Source organism: Carassius auratus, chromosome 47, assembly GCF_003368295.1.
Source record: "Carassius auratus strain Wakin chromosome 47, ASM336829v1, whole genome shotgun sequence".
In the NCBI taxonomy this organism is placed as follows: Eukaryota; Metazoa; Chordata; class Actinopteri; order Cypriniformes; family Cyprinidae; genus Carassius; species Carassius auratus.
The window spans coordinates 1,294,685-1,316,232 of NC_039289.1; the positions used below are offsets into that span (position 1 = coordinate 1,294,685).

General features: G+C 35.8%; 1 protein-coding gene across 1 annotated transcript; it reads left to right on the forward strand.

The window, feature by feature from the left end:
* The first annotated feature begins 15,920 nt into the window (after positions 1 to 15,920).
* LOC113064692 (SLAM family member 5-like) lies at positions 15,921 to 20,800 on the forward strand. The gene is made up of 6 exons (XM_026235559.1): positions 15,921 to 16,222; positions 17,091 to 17,414; positions 18,087 to 18,377; positions 18,830 to 18,949; positions 19,056 to 19,129; positions 19,543 to 20,800. The coding sequence occupies exons 1-6, from the start codon at positions 16,165 to 16,167 to the stop codon at positions 19,591 to 19,593; spliced, it is 918 nt and encodes a 305-aa protein (XP_026091344.1). The 5' UTR covers positions 15,921 to 16,164; the 3' UTR covers positions 19,594 to 20,800.
* Positions 20,801 to 21,548: the final 748 nt, after the last annotated feature.

Genomic DNA, 21,548 nt, shown 5'->3' on the forward strand with positions numbered 1-21,548 from the left:
CTGTCTGTGTACGTGCCTGTCTGCCTGTCTGCGTGCTTGCCTGTCTTTCTGCCTGTCTGCGTGCTTGCCTGTCTTTCTGTCTGTGTGTGTGCCTGTCTGTCTGTCTGCGTGCGTGCCTGTCTGTCTGTCTGTATGAGTGTCTGTCTGTCTGTCTGTCTGCGTGCGTGCCTGTCTGTCTGTATGTATGTATGTGCATGAGCCAGACTAGACCAGGGAAAGTAGTAATTAGAAAGCCATGTTTACTCACCTTTGAAGAAACTCCAGAGTTGAAGCCAGCTCAGATGGATGATGGATATTAAAACAGTAGTAGCTCCTGAACATGAGGCACACTGCAGAAATGAATGAGGAGATGTTTGTGTTGATTAGTTTCTGATCCAGACTCAGCATGTACCTTGTTGAGGAATAGCAGGCCTGACCTAACTCATGCATATTTTGCATTTCCTCAACAATACTCTGTAATGGTAGAGGCAGGAATCAGCAGCTGTCCTTGCAGTTTAAGGTAAAAGAGACAAAAGTTTCTGAGATAAGAATGACTATCATTCTCTGGCATTTCAATGGCTGCACCTTAAGTGAGACACTAGTTCTTTCGCCATGTGAAAATGGAGGGGAACATAATGAAATTGTGCATTTTAAATCTGCAACAACGGCTAACGTTATAGGAGTAGCTTGCGTTGTAGGTGCATGGTGTACACGATAATAATGGCCCTTGAAAGCTGTTTAAGTTAAGTGGTAAATGTTTGACTACAGTTGGCGCCAACACATTTGAAAGGACAACGGGGCTCATTCCTATGCACTCTGCAATGTAGTACTCTTTAAATAGCCTCTTAAAGGGTTAGTTTACCCAATAATCAAAATTATGTCATTAATAACTCACCTTCATGTTGTTCCAAACCCGTAAGACCTACGTTTATCTTCGGAACACAGTTTAAGATATTTTAGATTTAGTCCGAGAGCTCTCAGTCCCTCCATTGAAGCTGTGTACGGTATACTGTCCATGTCCAGAAAGGTAATAAAAACATCATCAAAGTAGTCCATGTGACATCAGAGGATCAGTTAGAATTTTTTGAAGCATCGAAAATACATTTTGGTCCAATAATAGCAAAAACTAAGACTTTAGGGGCCGTTCACATATTGCATCTAAAAATGCGTGGAAAACGCTTTCTCCTTTTCAAAGCGCTCGGGCAGAAGCGCTCCCGAGGCGTCTGCCGTTGCTAAGCAACAATGACGCGCTCTCTCCATTAAGACACGGATATTTCAGCAAAGGATAAATTTAATAAATGGATAAATAGTAGATCTGCTACTAAATTTATTTCAAAATGGCAATCCATATACAGCCATGATCAGCTGTGCTTCATCTTGGCTGAGCTTTCAACGTTGTTACAGGAAAGGATGACGCTGAATGGTTAGTTCTTGTCACATGACCCGCGGTGCACTTGCTGAATTCTGAAAAGTTGAGATGTTTTTAACTCGATGCAGTGCGGATGTGCCTGGAAAAAACGAGCGCGATGTGCATGCGTCGCTTCCATTATGGGCACGGATACCGCTCGCCTACATTGGAAATAATGATCTTGAGCGCACAAAAGATGCGATATGTGAATGGCCCTTTATTCAGCATTGCCTTCTCTTCCGTGTCTGTTGTGAGAGAGTTCAAAACAAAGCAGTTTGTAATATCCGGTTCGCGAACGAATCATTCGATGTAACCGGATCTTTTTGAACCAGTTCACCAAATCGAACTGAATCATTTGAAACGGTTCACGTCTCCAATACACATTAATCTACAAATGACTTAAGCTGTTAACTTTTTAAATGTGGCTGACACTCCCTCTGAGTTAAAACAAGCCAATATCCCGGAGTAATTCATCCGGTTGTTAGGGTAGCCGTGGCGGCTGCTAAGGTGTTGCTATGCGGTTGCTAGGGTGCCCAGGTGGTTGCTAGGGTACCCGTGGTGGTTGCTAAGGTGTTGCTATGCGGTTTTTTGGGGTACCTGGGGTGGTTGCTAGGTTGTTGCTATGCGGTCGCTAGGGTGGGTGGTGGTTGTTAGGGTGTTGCTATGCGGTTGCTAGGGTACCCGTGGTGGTTGCTAAGTTGTTGCTATCCAGTTGCTAGGGTACCCAGGGCGAGGGAAGTGAGCTTGGTGGGGGAACGCATACAGTTTTTACCTCACACACAGGTTAGATGTTCATCGTCTCTCAAGTATGTTTAATATTTGCATTTGGTAAATAAAGAAACAGAAAAGTAGACATGGACTACAAGTCTTTTGATGTGCGTAAAAAGTGCATTGTATAACCAAGCCGTCTGCAGCTATAGGAGCTGCTGTAACACACAGTTTAATATCTAAACTTCAAGGAGTGTGTCTTGTTACTTGTTTAAATAACAGTATTTACAGCCTTCTTTTACTATCATATGCAAATCAGGATGCACGTTATTGAATTAAATCTGTTAACACATTCGATTTTTAAAACGTACAGTATTCCATCTCAACTTAAAAGGGTGTGTCTAGTTACTGCTTCACAGACGAACATTTAAATGTTGGTTTTATAAAAAAAACAAAAAAAAACTATTATACTGCACATTGAAATGTCAACAAATACATCAATCAATGTAAAGTAAATACGCTCTTCTATCTTAACTTCAAAGGGTATGTCTTGTTACTGGTTCCTAAACATACATGTAGATGTTGGTTTTATTATATATATATTGTTAGATTTGTTGTTTCATATAGTGTGATGGTAGGCCTACAATATATATTTTTTCTAGTTTTGAATGCTTTTGTAATCAGATGATATGAGGTTTTTAACAGAGAGGAACACTGAGTGTTAAAGATTTGGAATTTTATTTCAAAACCTCATCTTCAAATTATACTAAGCAATAAGGAACTGCAGCCATCTATCTGTTTATTACAGAATACTTATTTGCTAAGTGTCGTGGCAAAATTTAGATCAACTCTCATCAGCATAAGAGACAGACTCATTCTCAGGTATAATTAAAAAGAAAGCTTTTATTCTTTGCAAAGAAGGTCAGACAGTCATACAGCAACACTGAGTTCCTGCAGAGTGAAACCGACCCAGGAAGAGGGCAGTCCTCCACCTCATATACCTCTGCTGCGTCCAAGGTTACACAGTTTTAGCAGCTGTAACTTTCCACACATAACAAGGAACACTCTCTATGGGCTGTTTCTCACACATTTAGGACTTAGGTGACCCCCCCTTAGGTCATCCTCAGGCATTGTCCCCCCACTATATGGCCCAATGACCCTCTCAGGTCATTCTCAGACATCTGTTTCCCCCCCAGGTGTCATCCTTCTGAACCACACAGCAATTCTAAGAAAACACATGCATATATAGGCGTACAGAAGCAATGTTAAATTAATTTTTCCACCACATAAGTTTCTTCAGCTAAGTTAAATTAGCTGCAGGTGCTTTGTTTACTGATATATTTAAAGCTCTTTCAGGCGTGTTTGGTGTTAAGACACATGGAGTAAAGACAATTTCAGTGATGGAAGGAGATTCTATCACTTTAAAAACCAATGGTAATGTACAGAGAGACGATCAGTTTCTGTGGACATTTGGACCTCAAAGTGTACAAATAGCAGAACTTATTAAAAGGGAACAACTATACTTTGTATTTGTCAGCAATGATGTGAGATTCAGAGACAGACTGGAGCTGGACAATCAAACCGGATCACTGACCATCACAAACATCAGATCTGAACAGAGTGGACTTTATGAATTGCAGATCAGTAGATCAAATATCTTAGTGAAGAGATTTAATGTTACTTTGTACGGTAAGTCATGTCACAAACACTAATTCTAGTCTGATCTCAGTAGAAATGTTTTTGATGCAAAATCCAATTCAAATACACAATACAACACCTAACATGACCTACAGATACTGAAATAACAAAGTAAATAATGATAAAATAAGCACTTTCTTTATAGCCTTGCATTTAAATTTTGCTTCATCTATGATTAACCTCACAAGAAAACATCTGAAAAATCATTTTTGTTGTTAACTATTTATTGTACTTACCACTAACGTATATACTTTTTGTCATGTTTTGCAGCTCCTCTTCCCATTCCCGTCATCATCAGAGACTATTCACATTGCTCTTCATCCTCACCGGGATGTTCATCAGTTCCTAAATGTCTCCTGCTGTGTTCAGTGGTGAATGTGGGTCATGTGACTCTCTCCTGGTACAAAGGAAACAGTTTATTGTCCAGCAAGTATTTCCTACAGCTGATCAGATTAATCTCTTTGCAAATGTAGTGCTCAAATGTGCCAGCAATTTGTTCTAACAAGATTCAGGTTTATTTAATTTAACAAATGTATTATTATCAAACAGCCAAGACTGAAGCAATGAAGATGGATGATGCAGCTATGAAATGTAGTAAACCGGGAGCTCATGATAAGGTAAGATATGTTTGGTATTTTCTGAACTTAATCACTTAATCTGTTTTTTAGAAAACTATATATTAATAATGTTTTTGCCTGGCTGATGTTGTTGGTAATTTAACACTTAGATTCTATTGATGCCTTTAGATTTATGCATTTGCTGCTTTGTTCTTCTTTCATATATCTGCTATAAACATGTTTTCACCAATGTTTTCTTATGACTTCCAGAGATGTGTCTCTGTTCCTACAAAGGAATAATGGAGAAGGTCAGACAGAGCCAAGGGCATAACTGTCCATCCCATCGCACAAACTATTCTGACCGCAATAACAGTCAACAGATAACACTTTAGAATAAGGCTCCATTAGTTGATGTTAGTTAACTACTTTAGTTAACATGAACTAAGCAAGAACATTCTACAGCATTTATTAATATTAGTTAATGTTAATTTCAACATTTACTAATGCATTATTCAAATCAAAAGTCGTGCTTGTTAACACCGGTTAATGCACTGTGAATTAACATGAACTAACAATAACTGTATTTACATTAACATTAAGAAAGATTAATAAATACATAATATATGCTTCATTTGTTTGTTCATGTTAATGAATACATTAACTACCATTAACCAGTGGTGGAAAGAGTACTGAAAAATTTTACTTAAGTACAAGTACTGTTACATTGATGAAAAAATACTCAATTACAAGTAAAAGTACTGCTGTCAAAACAGTACTTTAGTAAAAGTAAAAAGTACTCCTCTCAGAAAATACTCAGAGTACAAGTTACTAGTTACTTTTTAGCTGGCGATATTTAGTTACCAAAAAAATATTAATATCAAAGATCTATGTGCATGGATAATAGCAACTTTGAACAAACCCCACTTTTATCTTATTGACAAAGTATGTTAATTAGTGGTCATGATCCAGGGATTTCTAACTTCAATACCTTGGTTGGATATGAGTGGTTAAAGGGTCCTATAATGCGCTTTTACAATGTCTTGAATTTATTTTGGAGGTGTACTAGAACATGCTTGGTGGTTCGAAAAAACACATTATTTTTCACATAATTTACATTATTACAATACCTTTCTCGCCAGCTTGGAACAAATGTCTCGATTAGTTCTGGGTTTGATGAAGACCTGCCTTCCGAAAAACAAAATGTGCTGTGATTGGTTAGCCGTCCCAGCGCGTCCTGATTGGTGAACAGCTCAGACAGTGTTTTAGTACTGCCCGTCCCTTGCCAAAGCAGTAAGTTCCCTCTGATAAGGATGGCATAAATATTGGCATATCAATTTGATATTGTTTTGGAAAACAACGTTGTAGTCCAAACAAGCTGTTTATTGTAGTTCTTGAAAAGGGATTTAAAAAAATGAAATATCTCCCTTTGGACTGGACTTTGAGACGTGTAACTTTGTAGATCTTTGTTATGCCCAAACATACACATTGACTAAAATTAAAAAAGTGAAAAAGCATGATAGGACCCCATTAACAATATCTGATTTTTACGTCTGACATCATCCTTCACCACTTCTGGGACCTAATGCTCTGTGTAGGTTCAGACAGCTCTCAGATTCCATCAAAAATATCTAAATTTGTGTTCCAAAAATGAACAAAGGCCTTATGGGTTTGAAACAACATGAGGGTGAGTAATTAATGACAGAATTTTAATTTTTGGGTGAACTAACCCTTTAAGGCCTCACACCGCACCGACAGACGCACACCAACACCAGTTGAGCATAGTACATCACTTCTCACGGATTTCAAGACCCAGCAAATTACAAAAAACTAGTTAACGCTAATGCAAGGGTGTTCTAATACAGAGTCTGTGGGAGTGATGGTAAATTTGATAATGTTCTCTATTCTGATTGCCGTTATCAGTCTCTCTCTATTGTTTCCTTTTCTGAAAGTCGTGAAAACACTATTATGGAGATTTTTGTTTGATATTTGAGCAAATGGTAACACACACAAATATATTAGATGTAGTCTCACGTTCAATGCTATTGAACTTAACCAAACTATGATGACTTCCACTGCTGAGAAACCCGGAAATGTGATAATTCTTGGCCAAGAGTTGTTTGTAATCGTGCCGTGCCAAACAGAGCTCAAGTGGAAAGACAGCTAGAACCGTTCTTTACTGTTTTAGAACAGTTCACATTTAGCCTACTATAATGTTTCTGTTTTTCTTAAGCAAGCTGTCATTATGTAAACAATTGTTAAAGGGGTTAAATATAACAATCTAAATTAGGTATTATTTTTGATAAATTCTTTTAACCCGTCACTGTAAAAAATATGTGTAATTTTAACTGTGACATTTTGCAAGAACACTGTGGAAAAAAACTGTTAATAGATTAACAGTAAGTTCCCGTATTATGTAGAGGGAAAATCGGAAAAGATCTAACCAGACATTTCATGTAACTTTACAATAAAATGCTGTTAATTTGACAGTTTGTAGAAGTAAAAAAAAAAAAACTAATCAATGTATAATTTACAGTCAAACACAAAATTCCCAGAATTCCCTACAGGACACTATAGTTTGAAAGTATTTTGTTTAAATAATCATGTTTTTAAATAGTTTTTGTTATCAGTTATGTACATTTTGGCTTTGTGACATCTTCTGTTGTTTAATGAAAGTTTTGATTCTTCATGTGGCTTTCTCTTTTACCACGTGCATTATTATGGTGGTTGTCAGTATTTTAAAAAGTACAAAACAGATTTTAATAGTTGAATTTGTTGAATTTACTGGATAACATTCAAATTTTAAATTAGTTTTATACTGTATACAGTTTTTGACCGTAAATGTGTTTACAGTTTTTCTGTATTTTTTTACAAAATTATTCTGGGAACCACAGCTGCCAAAATTACTTTGTAAAAACTACAGATTTTTTTTTTTTTACAATGTACATAAATGCAAGTATGGGGATTATAAAACATTTTTTTTTTTATTAAACAATACCTAAAAACTATTTATAATCAAAAAAAAAAGAATTTCCATGTTTTTATTTAATTTGTATTTTTAATTATTTTATCCAAGCATGGCTGCATGGACAGATCTGTAGATTGTTGCCCAGTACATAACCATACCGCCAACACTAACTGTATGCAATATTGTAATTGTAATAAATATACTTGACGAAAGTGGTCCTGATTGAAATAAACACTCTTAAACTTTCTCTCTGTGCCAGTTATGTCTGTCTCTTTATGCCACGGTAATAGCCAGATGGAGATGACTGACCAGATGAACACTGTACCAGCAGGCCCTGGGTGTCAATACAATCTCAGGTTGACGTTGGACCCCAATGTTGGACAGACGTTGCATTTTTGAGAATAAAACTCTGGTTGACGTCAGTATTTGACATCATGATGTCATATGAAGGAGCACTGTTGTGTCTGTGCTAATTTGACAATGTGGTTATAAGATCCCTTAATGCACACTAAATCTACACTACCTTTAATACCAATTCAGAGATGTATTAGAGGTGAAGCATTTCCCATCATTCCTCATGTTCAGGTGAAATTATCAGATATTTTGAAAGCCATCTTAAGAAATATTTGTCTATCAATTCTATGAATGCAAAGAAACTAAAAGGCTTCTGTGTATTGCAGTTGATGTGAAACGAGAACGCAAAATTTCACAAGAACTCGTGCTGAGAAACGAAATGTGCCTTTTTGGCTTTCCATATCTGAACATGCTAGTTGAGATTTCATCACATGATGCGAAAAAAAAATAGGAATTGTTCACAATGACATAATCATCTAAAAAAAAAACAAATATGAAACATATAACAAAAAAACTGCACACTGAGTAAATAATACAATATTACATATCAATGGTAAAATATTTCTTATAGATATAACCCAAATTCTTAAAGGGGTCATATGATAAGATTTCAAATTTTCCTTTCTCTTTGGAGTGTCACAAGCTCCTGGTGCATAAAGAAGATCTGTAATGTTGCAAAGACTAAAGTCTCAAATCCAAAGAAATATACTTTATACTTTGTCCAGCCCAGGGTCATCACATATGGTTGCTGCATGCTCCTTGTTTGAGATCTGGAAATAAAGCCAGAGTAGGCGGCTGCAGTGAGGGGAGAAGTGAAATAAGCGCAGTCAAGACGGACAGTTGTGACCTCTCGAAGGAGAACAGGAAGTAGAACAGACAGCTACGACATCAAAGGCAGATATCGCGTTGTTTACACTCATCTGCTGTGTTGGTGATAAACATATCATTTCAGTTCTGTTGTTTTTATACGATAACAAATATGATGAACAAGACACTCAAAGTACTTGCTATTTATTCCATGCGAAAACCGTTTTTATCATCCATTTTCACTTAATACAAACTTTTTTTTGTTATTTTGTATATATATATATATATATATATATATATATATATATATATATATATATATATATGAGAATCACATATCTCACAGAGACTGCACTGTGTTATCAGACAAAAAAAAATGCATTTTAGAAGAGAACGCAACATCACTTGTTGTTGTTGTGGTCATTTATTGAAACATTCCCATTAAACATTAAACAATCGGACAAAAAAAAACTGGTTGAATAAGAACAATTCCAAAACAAATAAAAATTTACCACAAAAAGTACAAACCATGTCAATATTACAGTTAAATCTATTTACAAGGAAATGGTAACCCTGGTAATATTTATAAATGAGTTTGAAATAGATTTATTTTGCTTTATTTGTTATTAAATATTTATGAGGTAATTTCCAAATTCTATGCCATGTCAAACCATCAACACAGCTATTCCAGAAAGTTATATTAGGAGGTCTAGAGACAACATACCATTGAAAAAAAAGCCAGAACCTGTCGATTTTGTTTAACAGAGGAAGAAGAAAAGGAAACTCGACCAACAGCATCACCAAGATCCAAAGACTGCAGAAAAGCTTGAGGATGTGTGTTTGTTTTGAAAAGACGTCATATCAGTTAGTTCTTCGATTCTGTTTGAAGTATATCGGGGCTTTCAGTCGTCACGCCAACAGACCATTGGCTAAACGTATGATGTATACAGCAGACAAAAGTGGAAACACTTCAGGAGTTGAAGCAGTCATTGTATTGGTTGAAATATACAGGATTTCCAGGAGACGTGTGTGTATCGCATTCTAACGTTCTGCCTGGAATCAAAGATGCCATGATGCCAAACCACCTCACAAAAGAAAGCCATCATGTCTACAAATGTAATGACAAGCACTTATCAGGATCAACTAAACGCTGGATTTTCAAAAGTATGTAAAATGATTAAAGTTTGCTGCACAGATCCTTTAAGTTTTATGATTAAGAATGTTTGTACATCAGAGATTGTTAGAAAATACAAATATAAATACAGAAATTTGTAAAAGACTAAGATAAATGTGCGTGTTCAGCAGATACCGGGAGCCGAACTGAGACGAGTCAAAATCCCCCAACAGGTTAGATACAGTTCAATTTAATTTCAGACTCCATATAAACCAAGTTTGAAACCATAAGTGTGCATTTGAAATATTTCTGTAACAGTGGCATCTAATGGGGACATACCAGACACCAGCCCTGATGAACAGGACAATGAAGATTTGATTCCCAATTCATCCTCCTTAAGGGCACCGCAGGAATCTATCTGTTTATCTCATCTGTGCTGCAGATAGTTACAGACGATAGTCACACAGCAGGATTTATAAAACAACATTTTCACTCTTGCAATTGGTGATTAGTGATAACTAAATAGGTTTATACAGAGAGAGAGAGAGAGAGAGAGAGAGAAGATCCTCACTATATATGCAAAATACGCAAGCTGTGTAGGGCCCTAGAAACACCAGAGGGCCCCCTCGCTCTCAAATATGATTTAATTTTAGTTTCGATTTTGAATTTGGCAAGCTGTTGTTTTTGTCCTTTTTCTCTCTCTCTCTCTCTGCCTTTAACTTGCCATTCTCCATGTTAAAATTAGATAATGCCGGTTATTTTTTTATTTTTTATTTTTTTATGCAGATTTTGGATTTTGATTTTTTACGTACAGTTGAAAAAGAACAAAATTAATTTATCTCCATTGTCTCAAATTCAGAGATTAAAGAGTTCCTTTGCACTCCTACATAATATGTACAGTAAATGTTCATATTATGGATCTCTGTAAGACATCAGTGAATATATTCATGACTCTGTTGTTTTTCATATAGAATTTGAACATAACTTTTATTGTGAAATGTTCAGCTCTGAGTAAAAGTTGCAAACCCTACATTATTCTGTCTTTTAGCACTGATTCCAGTTGTTCTAGCAGTTGGAATATTTTTCTACTGGATTTATAGGAAACAAACACAAGGGCATACGTATAAATCTAGTGCTTAAAGTGATTAATTTACAGAAACAATGGAATTTATAGATACAATATTCACAGTTTGATTTTTTTTAAGGGATAATCTTTTAATGTGTAGTTGTTGTGGTAATATTGTTTTTCTGTCCGTTAGGGTTTTTCTGTTTTCTTGGAGGAAGCTGTTGTAGATCACACAGTGAATCCAAGTGCTGTAGCATGAATCAGGAATCCATTGATTTGAAAGTTGTTTTAACATTTTGATTTATTTCTTTTAAATTGGGGACATGCAACAACCATGAGACACTTCTGTAGTTCTGGATCATCTAGTTAGTCTTCTTGAAATGTTGATACAACAGGATCATAATAAAGACTTCCTGCAACCCAATCTAATATAGGCTTATTTCTCAAGGCTGCTTATGGCTTGAAGTCTAGGGTGTCATAAGTATGTCAGCACCTTTTTGTTTATATTTCAGAACTATTTTTGCACTTTTTTTTCTCACAATGCGATATGTGACAAAACCAGTCATGTTGGTCCATTTTTTTAGATAAAGGAAATTATAAATTATGAATGAATAAATCATTTTAAATAAAGTAATTTGGCCCATACACTGTATTTTTGGGTATTGCTACAAATACACCCATGGTATGACTGTTTTCGTGGTGCAGGGTCACATTTGTTAGTTGTCACATCAGATATTCCAGTTGGTGGCAGCAATGTTCAAATTAAAACCCATCTATTTTCAGTTTCAGCATCAATAAAGACTTTTTCTAAAACTTTTCATTTAAAAATGGTTTTTTATATACATATATACTAAATTTAATTTACAGAATTGTTAATAGGCCATCTAACGAACCCGTATTGGTAATATGGGATGGAACAGACATGCTACTTTTCTGATGCTTTAATTCACACCCAAAACAGGATCAAGCATTAGCTCCAAGGTAGTAAACAGGATTATGTTGCTAATTATGATTGCACAATATCAAACTCAAAATAGTGTATGTTGGACAACTAGCACAAGATTGCTGGTAACTGATTTGGTACAAAAGCACTCTAATGAATGTGATAACAGGATGAATCCATTTCAGAGCAAAGTAGTGCATCTGCTACATTTTTGACAGCATCTCTGCATATAGTTTGCTTGTTCTTTTCTCTGCCAATGATAGTAATTAATTAGCATCAAGTGTTTCTAACAAGTTCAGACTCATTATAATAACTTGTTATAATATCTGGACAATACAGGCAGCCTATTAGCTGAGCATATTATGTTTAACTAATGTGGTGGGGGTGATCATGTTTGTGTTGGGAAATGTACATTTATTTCTACCAGATTAAGTTATCTTTTACAGCTTTTTATTTTGTAAATTTAATATGATTTCTGTCTTTCTCACCACTGAACTAATGGCATTTAACGACCAGAAGGCGGCAGAAACGAATATTTCATATATGCACTCAGTGACGTCACGTAACGCCAGGTTTCTCTCTTCTTGGAAAAGAACGCGGGGGAGTTTGACGTTTGGCGCCGGCGGGAAAATAATGAGCTTTTTCCCGGGACTCGGTTTCGAGATGAAGGCGGTTCATTAAGTCTTCTCACTCCTCGCGAAGTAGTAAAATCTAATTCTAATCTCTTTATTGTGACACAGAGTGTGCACGTACATATCTCATAGCCTAAATCGTACAATTCATCTGTTTTGTAAAATGGTTTGAACTGGCAAATAACGCCTCAGTAACGGGTTGTGACTTGTGAGCGTTTCTCCCGATGATAAGGATTTGTTTAGTTGTGAAGATCACCATGAAAAACGTCCTCAAAATGCAAGGGGTTTTGTAGCAAAGAAGCTCCTAATATACTGTAACGTTAGGTGTCAGAGGAAAGTATAAACAATATAATTTTGTGGATCTTTAAGATAGCATTACAGCTTTTTGTTGCATTTATACATATTTCCATTGTCATGTATCATATAGAAAACTGTAAAACTAGATATTTAAAGAAACTAGAATATAGAATTGATTACAACAGCCTAAGTAGCTTATGGTTTTTTAGCATGAGTCAGAACCCAGAGGCTCAATTTCTGCTTACTGTATTGACAGATAAAGCAACTGCACTTGTTTTCCATGGAAATCCCCAAGCTCTCCTTTCCCTTGTGTTGAGATATAAACACTGAGAAGGAGGTACTTCTAGTACTGAAAGAAAACAATGGATCCTTTCGCTGATTCTTTTTCAGGAGTCAGTCTTTACAATCGTTGCTGTTTTAAACCTACTGTATTGTTCCCACAGCTGTAGGTTAGGTGTGTTTTCTTTGAACCTGATGTCAATATTTGTAGAGGAAAGGACAAACATGGTAGACTGTACTTCACTGTCACAGGAAGTTAGGTCTTTTTAAATAACTCTGAAGCTTCACATGCTCCGTTTTGAGACCACTGGCACAGGATGCGGTTAGGTAAATGAAACAGTGACAGACCAAGATAAAAATATGAAACTTGTATTGATGCATAATTACAGGTTTGCAGCTTCTCCTGTACCTCGCTTATTTAGTTTCATATTTGATCGAACAGTATGAATATTATCTCTAACAGACAGAAACATTGAAAACCGTAAGTGGAGCATCTGAATGGAAAGTAGGAGGTCTTAAAATGAGTAACTGATTTATGATTTGTTTAAACTATGAAAACACCATAGCCCTCCTCCATTACATAATCAGCTGCTTACACGATGGTGCATCTTGATACACCCCACTGGTACTGAATATTGGAATCATGAGGGAATCCCACTTTTTATGTACAATACTTCCTTACTTTGAAGCCCCAAAACTAAACCCTACCAACTGTGAACATGTTAATCTGACAACACTTACTGGAAACAGATCAAGTTACAGTCTAAACACACCCTTAGCCATTAACCAGGCCAACATCCTCTGAGTATAATGGATGCTCTCAGTTACTGAGGAAGTTTATCGTTATTAGAAATAGGAAATGAGTGTGTAAGCACTGGGAGATACTATGGTTCTGTTGTCCTTGTCACACAGAATGCAATAGTCCCTCTGTCCTTTGTGTTTTGTGTTTCTGATGTTTCACACTGTATGCAAACAAAAGACAGTTGGCGCACATATCAGATAACAGCGGCCATCTGGGAGTGGTAACTTGGCAACCGACTTGACCAATAAGGTAGTCAAGACACTGAAGCCCTGTACCTTTATTGTCTGTTTGGAGATAGAAGCAGGTTTGGTCAGTCTTAATCATGTTGATTACTACTAAACATGGGACGAATGAAAACAGAGGACATTTTACAAGACAACAGATCAAATCCTACAACAGCAGTTGATCAGTCGATTGGATTTAAATACATAAATATGATATTACTCAGCATAAATCTAATGGGACCGCGGGAAGAAAATAAATCTCTGATCTACAGGAAATGGTGGCCTACCAGAACCCAAAGTGTGAAAAAAGCGTGAACTGAGGGTTTTCTGAAAATAAGTTTTAGTTCAGTCTGTCACATCTGTTAGCATTTTGTCTGTAAAAGCAGTAACAGGGACAACAATTTGGGACTTTATGTCCAAATTACACCAATGTTATTTAGAACTGTTTCTAAAACACTCTGCTGGGGCGACATGTTTACAATTTACAGCTCTATCTTTAAACTAACTGCCCAAACTACTTTCCATGTTATCAGTGTTAGCAGTAGGAACATTTCCTTCATTTGTTTTGGAAACACGGATGTAGGATGACATTAATGGCACCATAATGTCTTGTCAGATAATCAAGCAAATATGGAGGACATTGGAGGACATTTAGAAGTAATTAACTTTCATGAACTGACATTTTAGTCTTCCATCCGAACATCAAACTTCACTCTGCGCTCTACTTGACGAATTTGGATTTTAATACACTATCTAAAAACATTTGCTATTTTACAGTCACAACGTTGGTGACTGTATATGCCAAAAGTTGACTAACACAAGGGTGACTAGACTGAGGACAACTTCATGCACACTGCGCTTTGGTTTTTACCTCTTTGATCTTTGTTGCATTTTAACAGGAAGTGGTGGTCACTCTGAAGGTGATGCAACAGACGGTCTAATGTCAAAGCGCTCCAAGCCAAGTTACCTAAAATGATTTATGATTGTGCCAATCTGATTGATACACTGTTCTTTATTGTGTTAATATTGATAAGAATCTACAATCTAATGTGAGTTGCGCTGCACTGATGGGGACTTTTAGGCCTGAGCTGTGAGAAATTCTGCATCTTTCTTTCCTGCAAACATGACAAAAAAGATAATCGATCTCAGTTGGTTGAGTCAGATCGGAGGCCACAGCTTGCTTTGGGTTTTTGTAGAAGAGTGAAAAAGATGAGGAAGGGGCTTCGGGTTCAGAGAAGAGCTGGAAACCACAGTGATGATTAGACTGTAACATGGTTTATCACTCAGATTGTTGACTTTGCATTGCGCTGCAGGGTTTGACTATAAATGTGTATGAATTATTTTTAGCAAATCAAGTCCAATAAATTAACCGAATGCTTCAAAGAATTTTTATTGTGTTTGTGCAATTTGTTTAACCACCTCAATACATGTATTGTTATTATAAATCTAGGTCAGGGTATTGTACCTCCAAGTTTGTGGTTTGTACCCGAGGGATGTGCAACCTGTGCACATTGAGTTTGAGAGATGGATGCGTGGTGCTGTGTGCATATGCGGTACCAGTGCAAGGTGTAGGTGGATGCGATGCTTCTGATGGCCTGATCTTAATGCCGCTTTATATACGTCAACAGAACCTCTAGGAGAGACAAATACAAACATTTCAAAAGTGCATCAAGCATATGTTATATGCAACAATAATACCAATATGTTCCAAAAAAAAACACCACCAACAACAACAACAACAACAAAAGCATTTTGTGCAATGTGCATAAGCTTGTATGACCAGCTGTTAGCTGGTTTCTCTCTGGTCCAAGATGATCTACAAGCTTGGACCAGCCTCTAACCTCTATATCTTTATCCCAAAACACAGAAACCATTTTCCAGGTACAAACAAAGAATTAACAAAATCTTAAGATGTTGATACTATTTATATTTGAAAGCAGACAAGACAATTTTCCATAATAAATACAATTAGGATAGTTTTTCTCAAAACCTATTCCAGCTAAATCGCTAAAATAGACAATACAAAATAGACTGTAGCCTAATGTACCAGAAAACGACTTCAATCATAACCTAATAGTCTAGGGCGGGACTGAAAACAGTGTGGTCGACTCAAACGCACTGCATGTGAAACCTTTTTCTTTTTAATTTTAGCTTCGTGAAGAAAATACATTTCTTAATTATCGATTTGATGTAATCGGGTTAATTAAATTCGTAAACCCAGCTCGGTTTGAATGCGTCAGATCCGTGTCAGATCCGTGTTCCTGGTAGCTTTTGTCCATCTTGACGCTTCTCGTAAAACATCATGTGGAATACAGGTATCTCTTGGACAAAATGAGGACTATTATTAGTAAAACAACGTTTTTATGTCTCTTCCTGTTGGTCATGGACGGTAAGTGTTTTAACTGTGTCGCTTCGACTTCTAATCTGTTGGGTTTAAAACATAAATATATATTTTTTCGTTCTGTCAGCATTTTGACTGAAAACGTGGGTTTATCAGATATAGGATCAATCAGCAGGCTTGAATACCAAACAGACAACATGCATAATGTAGTAGATCAGCTTTGATGGAGTTGCGCCCAAATGTTGGATCAGCCATTGGGAATCTTTCTATAGAAACTAACAGCGCAACATTCTCCGTTTGTCCTTTCTTTGTTACACACATACCTAACGTTACCAGAATCCCAAAGAAAGCAGAAATAGCAACAAGTGCATTAACATACATGTTTTAACATAACCACATTTAATTAACTCTTAAAATAATTATAAACATGAATTCAAAATAACAATTAACATTTCCGAGTAGCATTGTCGACTTTGCAAATCCTGCAGTATCCAATGGATGTTTTTGTTTTGTTTTATCTATAGTTATATTTGCCTCTGTGTAATCATAAGAAACTGAATAAAGCTATACAAATTTGTTAATTTCTTCAGAAGTGAAGATCACTATACTGTAAAATAAAAAATTTAATTTTAACAGAAAAATAAATGGTTGGTTGGCTGTAATGTAACCTGGCAATATACAGCATGCTAAACAAATTCATTAATTATTAGTTATGGGGCAAAGGGAACTCTGCAGATTTATTTCATTTCTTTAATATCAGTTATGTTAATTAAGTGTTTTATGTTGCATTTTTTGTTATTTAGTTCATGTTATTGTGTTATTTTAGTCTTGTATGATACCTGAGTAAAAACACTCACACACACACACACACACACACACACACTTATTCTGGGAACTGTTTCTGAATGTGTTTCAGGTGTGTTTGGTGCTGCTCCAGATGTAATGAAGTCGGTGACTGAGGGAGATTCTGTCACTCTAAACACTGATGTTACTGAACTACAGAGAGATGATCAGATACTGTGGATGTTTGGACCTAAAGAGACCCGTATAGCTGAAATCTATAAGCTTGTGATTGATATGTTTAACAGTCATGAGATATTTGGAGACAGACTGAAGCTGGACAATCAGACTGGATCTCTGACCATCAGAAACACCAGAAGCACAGACTCTGGGCTTTATAAACGACAGATCCGCAGCAACAGAGGGAACTCAGACAAGATATTTAATGTTACCGTCTATGGTGAGTCAAATATGACTTAACAACCTCTTATGTATAAATGGTTGTGTAGCTTATTATTGATCTGGTAGTATATATTACACATTTATGCATTAAGCAGATGCTTTTATCCAAAGTGACTTACAGTGCATTCAGGCTAATATTCTTTACCTTACTTGTGTTCCCTGGGAAATGAACCCACAACCTTTTAACGCAAAGCTCTACCACTGAGCCACAGGAACACTACTACTGCTAGAAGTGACTTTAACCACACCAAAAACCGAAATGCATTTCCAATCTACTTTTTATTTTAAGCCAGCAAACTATAACCCAGTGTTTAACTAAAATGTAATGCAACCTTTATTTCCTCCAAATTTATGCATTCTGTGTCATTTGTATATTAATATATTTTTTTTAATATGGACTATGTTGACTGTATTTGGTTCAGTTCCTGTTTCCCTTTGTCATTCCCAAAAAATTTTAATCTCTTTCTTGTAGGTACTTTACTCATGTGTTACTCGTGTTTAATTGGTTCTCATCAATCCGTGATGTTAATGTTGTGTAGCTCAGTTCTGGTTTCCGTGATGGATATTGTGATTATTGTTCCACTTAATCTGAAATTGGATCCTAATTTCCCTCATGCCAGAGTTTGTTCACATTACAGCAATATTCTTATTCAATTTACATGTTTTCCAGCTCCTCTTCCTGTTCCTGTCATCAGCAGTAACTCTTCCCAATGTTCTTCATCATCCTCATCCTCAGAGCAGAAATGTTCATTGGTGTGTTCAGTGGTGAATGTGGGTCATGTGACTCTCTCCTGGTACAAAGGAAACAGTTTATTGTCCAGCATCAATGTGTCTGATCTCAGCATCAGTCTCTCTCTACCTCTGGAGGTGGAATATCAGGATAAAAACAGCTACAGCTGTGTGTTAAACAATCCCATCAGCAACCAGACTCAACATCTGGACATCACTCAGCTCTGTAAAAGTATGACCATATCAATGATTATTTTTATTTCTTTTCAGCTAAGCTAAATAGATTCACTTAGTACCATTTATATGCAGGTGGTGCTAATTTAGATTGAGTTAAAATACTTTCCAGGTGTTCTGTGTTATTCATCTTTTTTATATATACTCTGTACTTTTGTAAATCAGTACTTCTTTCAGACCATTTTTGACAATTATACCAACAACCTACAGTTTGTATAACTTTCTGTATAGTAGTGCAAGATAAAAATGAAGGCATATGCCCATTATACTGGAAGTAAAAATAATAATTTTAAAGGGTATTCTGCACAATTGATGAGTATAAAGTATATTAAAAAAAATTTTTAACTTTGAATTCCTCTTCTGCCTTCGTATCATTACTCTTCCATAAATACTATTTATGTTTCTTTAAAGGCACGGGTTAATGTTAATTGTTGTTTTTCCTCTTTTCAGTTTCAGAATGCAGTTCATGGCTGGTTGTAATAATCTGCGGTTGTTCTGCAGTAGTTCTGGCTATGATAGCAATTGTGATGTTCATCCTTTACAGGAAATACAGAAAATCAAGGCCAAAAGGCAGGTCTTATCTGAAGCTAATGCAACAAGCATATGTGCATTTGTGTTTTAACGATTGCTATTAATGATTTTATTACTTTTTTTAATACTCTTGTTTTGCATGCAGCTGAAACCGTTCCGACAGACGAGAGTGAGGTAGTTTACGCAGAAACAACATTTGTACCTAATGAAAAAAACAAGGTATGACTCTCATGGGCATGTTCACTTTTACACCAGATAAAAATGGTAAAATGTATGTTTTGCTGTTTAAAAAAAAAACAAAAAAGTTGAAAAGTGTTCATGAAGCAATGGCATTATACTATTACTGGAATAGTAACAGTTAATCAGAAAACAGCGCACTTCTTCCTTGTGACTTTGCCAGATGAAGAACTGGGGTTTCCAGTAATTTGATTACCCTGGAATTATTCAAACATAGCATTCGTAAGATTATGATTTTTCTGCAACAGCAGCATCCAATAAATACTAGATAGATGTGTTCTGCCTTATCATTTTAAAGTAAGGACTGTACATCAAATGATAGAAATGCTATTAAAGTGAGCCTGCTGGTTTTTGTTTTGTGAGACTTCTTACCTTCTGTCTGTGTTGTCCTACAGAAGGCTAATGGGACAGAAGAGACGATATACTCCGCCGTCAAAAAACACTGATCAAACAAGCAGAAGTCTCTCATTTCACCACATTGGCTTTATACGCCTGCATCTGTCAGTATTACTGCACTTGATCGAGGAGATGAAAACATGATTTGTCCTGGATTTTATTTGCCTTTTAACTTCAAATAATTTTTGGGAGGAATTTTGTGGTCCAAACAACATTCAGCCGCATTCACTCTTACTGTATAAAATGTGTATTTAAAATATTGTATGAAAAACAAAATATCTTCATATGTTCACCATTAGACTGAACTTTTTTTGCTTGTTTCGTTTTTGGGTTTTTTTGCATATCCAAATTCCCCTCTGGCTAACAAATCTATATTTTGCATGTAGACGGAGCAAGAATTAAAATGGCTATTAAAATCAACTGACTTAATTCAGAAATTACTACATTCTTGTACAAAAGGATTTTTCTATGTGATGCAATAAAATGTAGAAACGTTCATGCCTTGTTTATGCTCTTTCAGCTTGTCTGATAAACAGAATAACTGGCAGTTATTCATGTCCTCAGGGTTTTTATGTGAAGCCACAGGACTCTGCCCCAACTCATGCTGTCATTCCAGTAATTCTTATCTTTCTGCCCTGTATCATAGCACTGCAAGTCATTACATGTCTCATCCTACACTATACCGCTTTACTCCCACAGGCTTTGTGCTGCATCTGATGAAATTTAACCCTGATCTGTGCTGTTTGTTTGTGTTAAACTTTAAATTTTTTTTGTTTTTCCCTTTTCATTGTCATTAGTGTTTTTATAGAAATCCCAACGTTCCAGAAAATCAGAAGTCAGTTATTTCCAGAAATAAAGAGTTTGAAATTTAACTCAAATTACAACACTGTTTATGAAGGTGTTTGTTCATGCTTTAGGTCAGTGACTTTCAATGTGTTTGTAAATTAATACAATTTGTAAATAAAATTCAGTGTGTTAACTAGACCCCAGGGTGAGTAAAATATGATTTTTAGAATAAACACTTAATTTATTTGGTTATGACACACTGCCTCTTTAAAATGGTGAATCACACAGTTTTAAATGAGTAGTTAACCACTGTATTAGAAGCACGTTTGCTCTATTTACATCACGAAGTGGATGTGAATTCGATTGAACAATTATGAGTTACTGCCTCCTTGTGTCTGCAGAAGAGAATGGCGTGAGTGAGGTTGTGATGCTGGCTTTTTCTTGTTCACGCCCATTCTAGATCTGACGTAACAAACGAGCAGAGCGACAGAGGCCACGCCCACCACAGCATAAATCAACGATGGCGTCACACTCGAAGAACTGCTGGGAAGTCTGGAGAGATAAAAGACTTATCAGAATCAAATGCTCATTTCTAAAAGTCTTTTGCCTATTAAATGTTTGAATGAAAATTCTAAAATGCAGTGTTCTAAAAAAGCCCCTTTGAGAAACAGACCTTGTTCTCTGATCTTATCGGACTCTTTCTGCCACTAGACTGAGAACTGATTCCACTGTATTTTATATATCATCATTTTGTTTTCTTTAGTTTTAATTTGATTTTAAATCAATTTTTTTAATTATTTTAGAATTTAATTCCTTGCTTTTATTTTTGTGTTTTTTTACTGTTATGTAAAGCACTTTGAATTACCATTGTGTATGAAATGTACTATATAAATAAACTTAACTTGCCTTGTTCTTCTGACTGAATTTTTTAATTTTTACCAAGTGAAAGTGAAAAAAGTGAAAGTAAAAAAAAACCAATACAGGGCACTAGCTTCAACGTGTATTATAATTAGTTGTTTGCACTATATATATATATATATATATATATATATATATATATATATCATGGTAACGTTTCGGTGTCGATGTTGCTAAATTCTTTAATAAATACATTCATTCATTAACATCAGTGAACCAACAAACGGGTTTAAACAAGTTTAGAAATTAGTATAAATTACATAATTTTAGTTTTGAGTGAATTGTTCCATTAAAAGAAAGA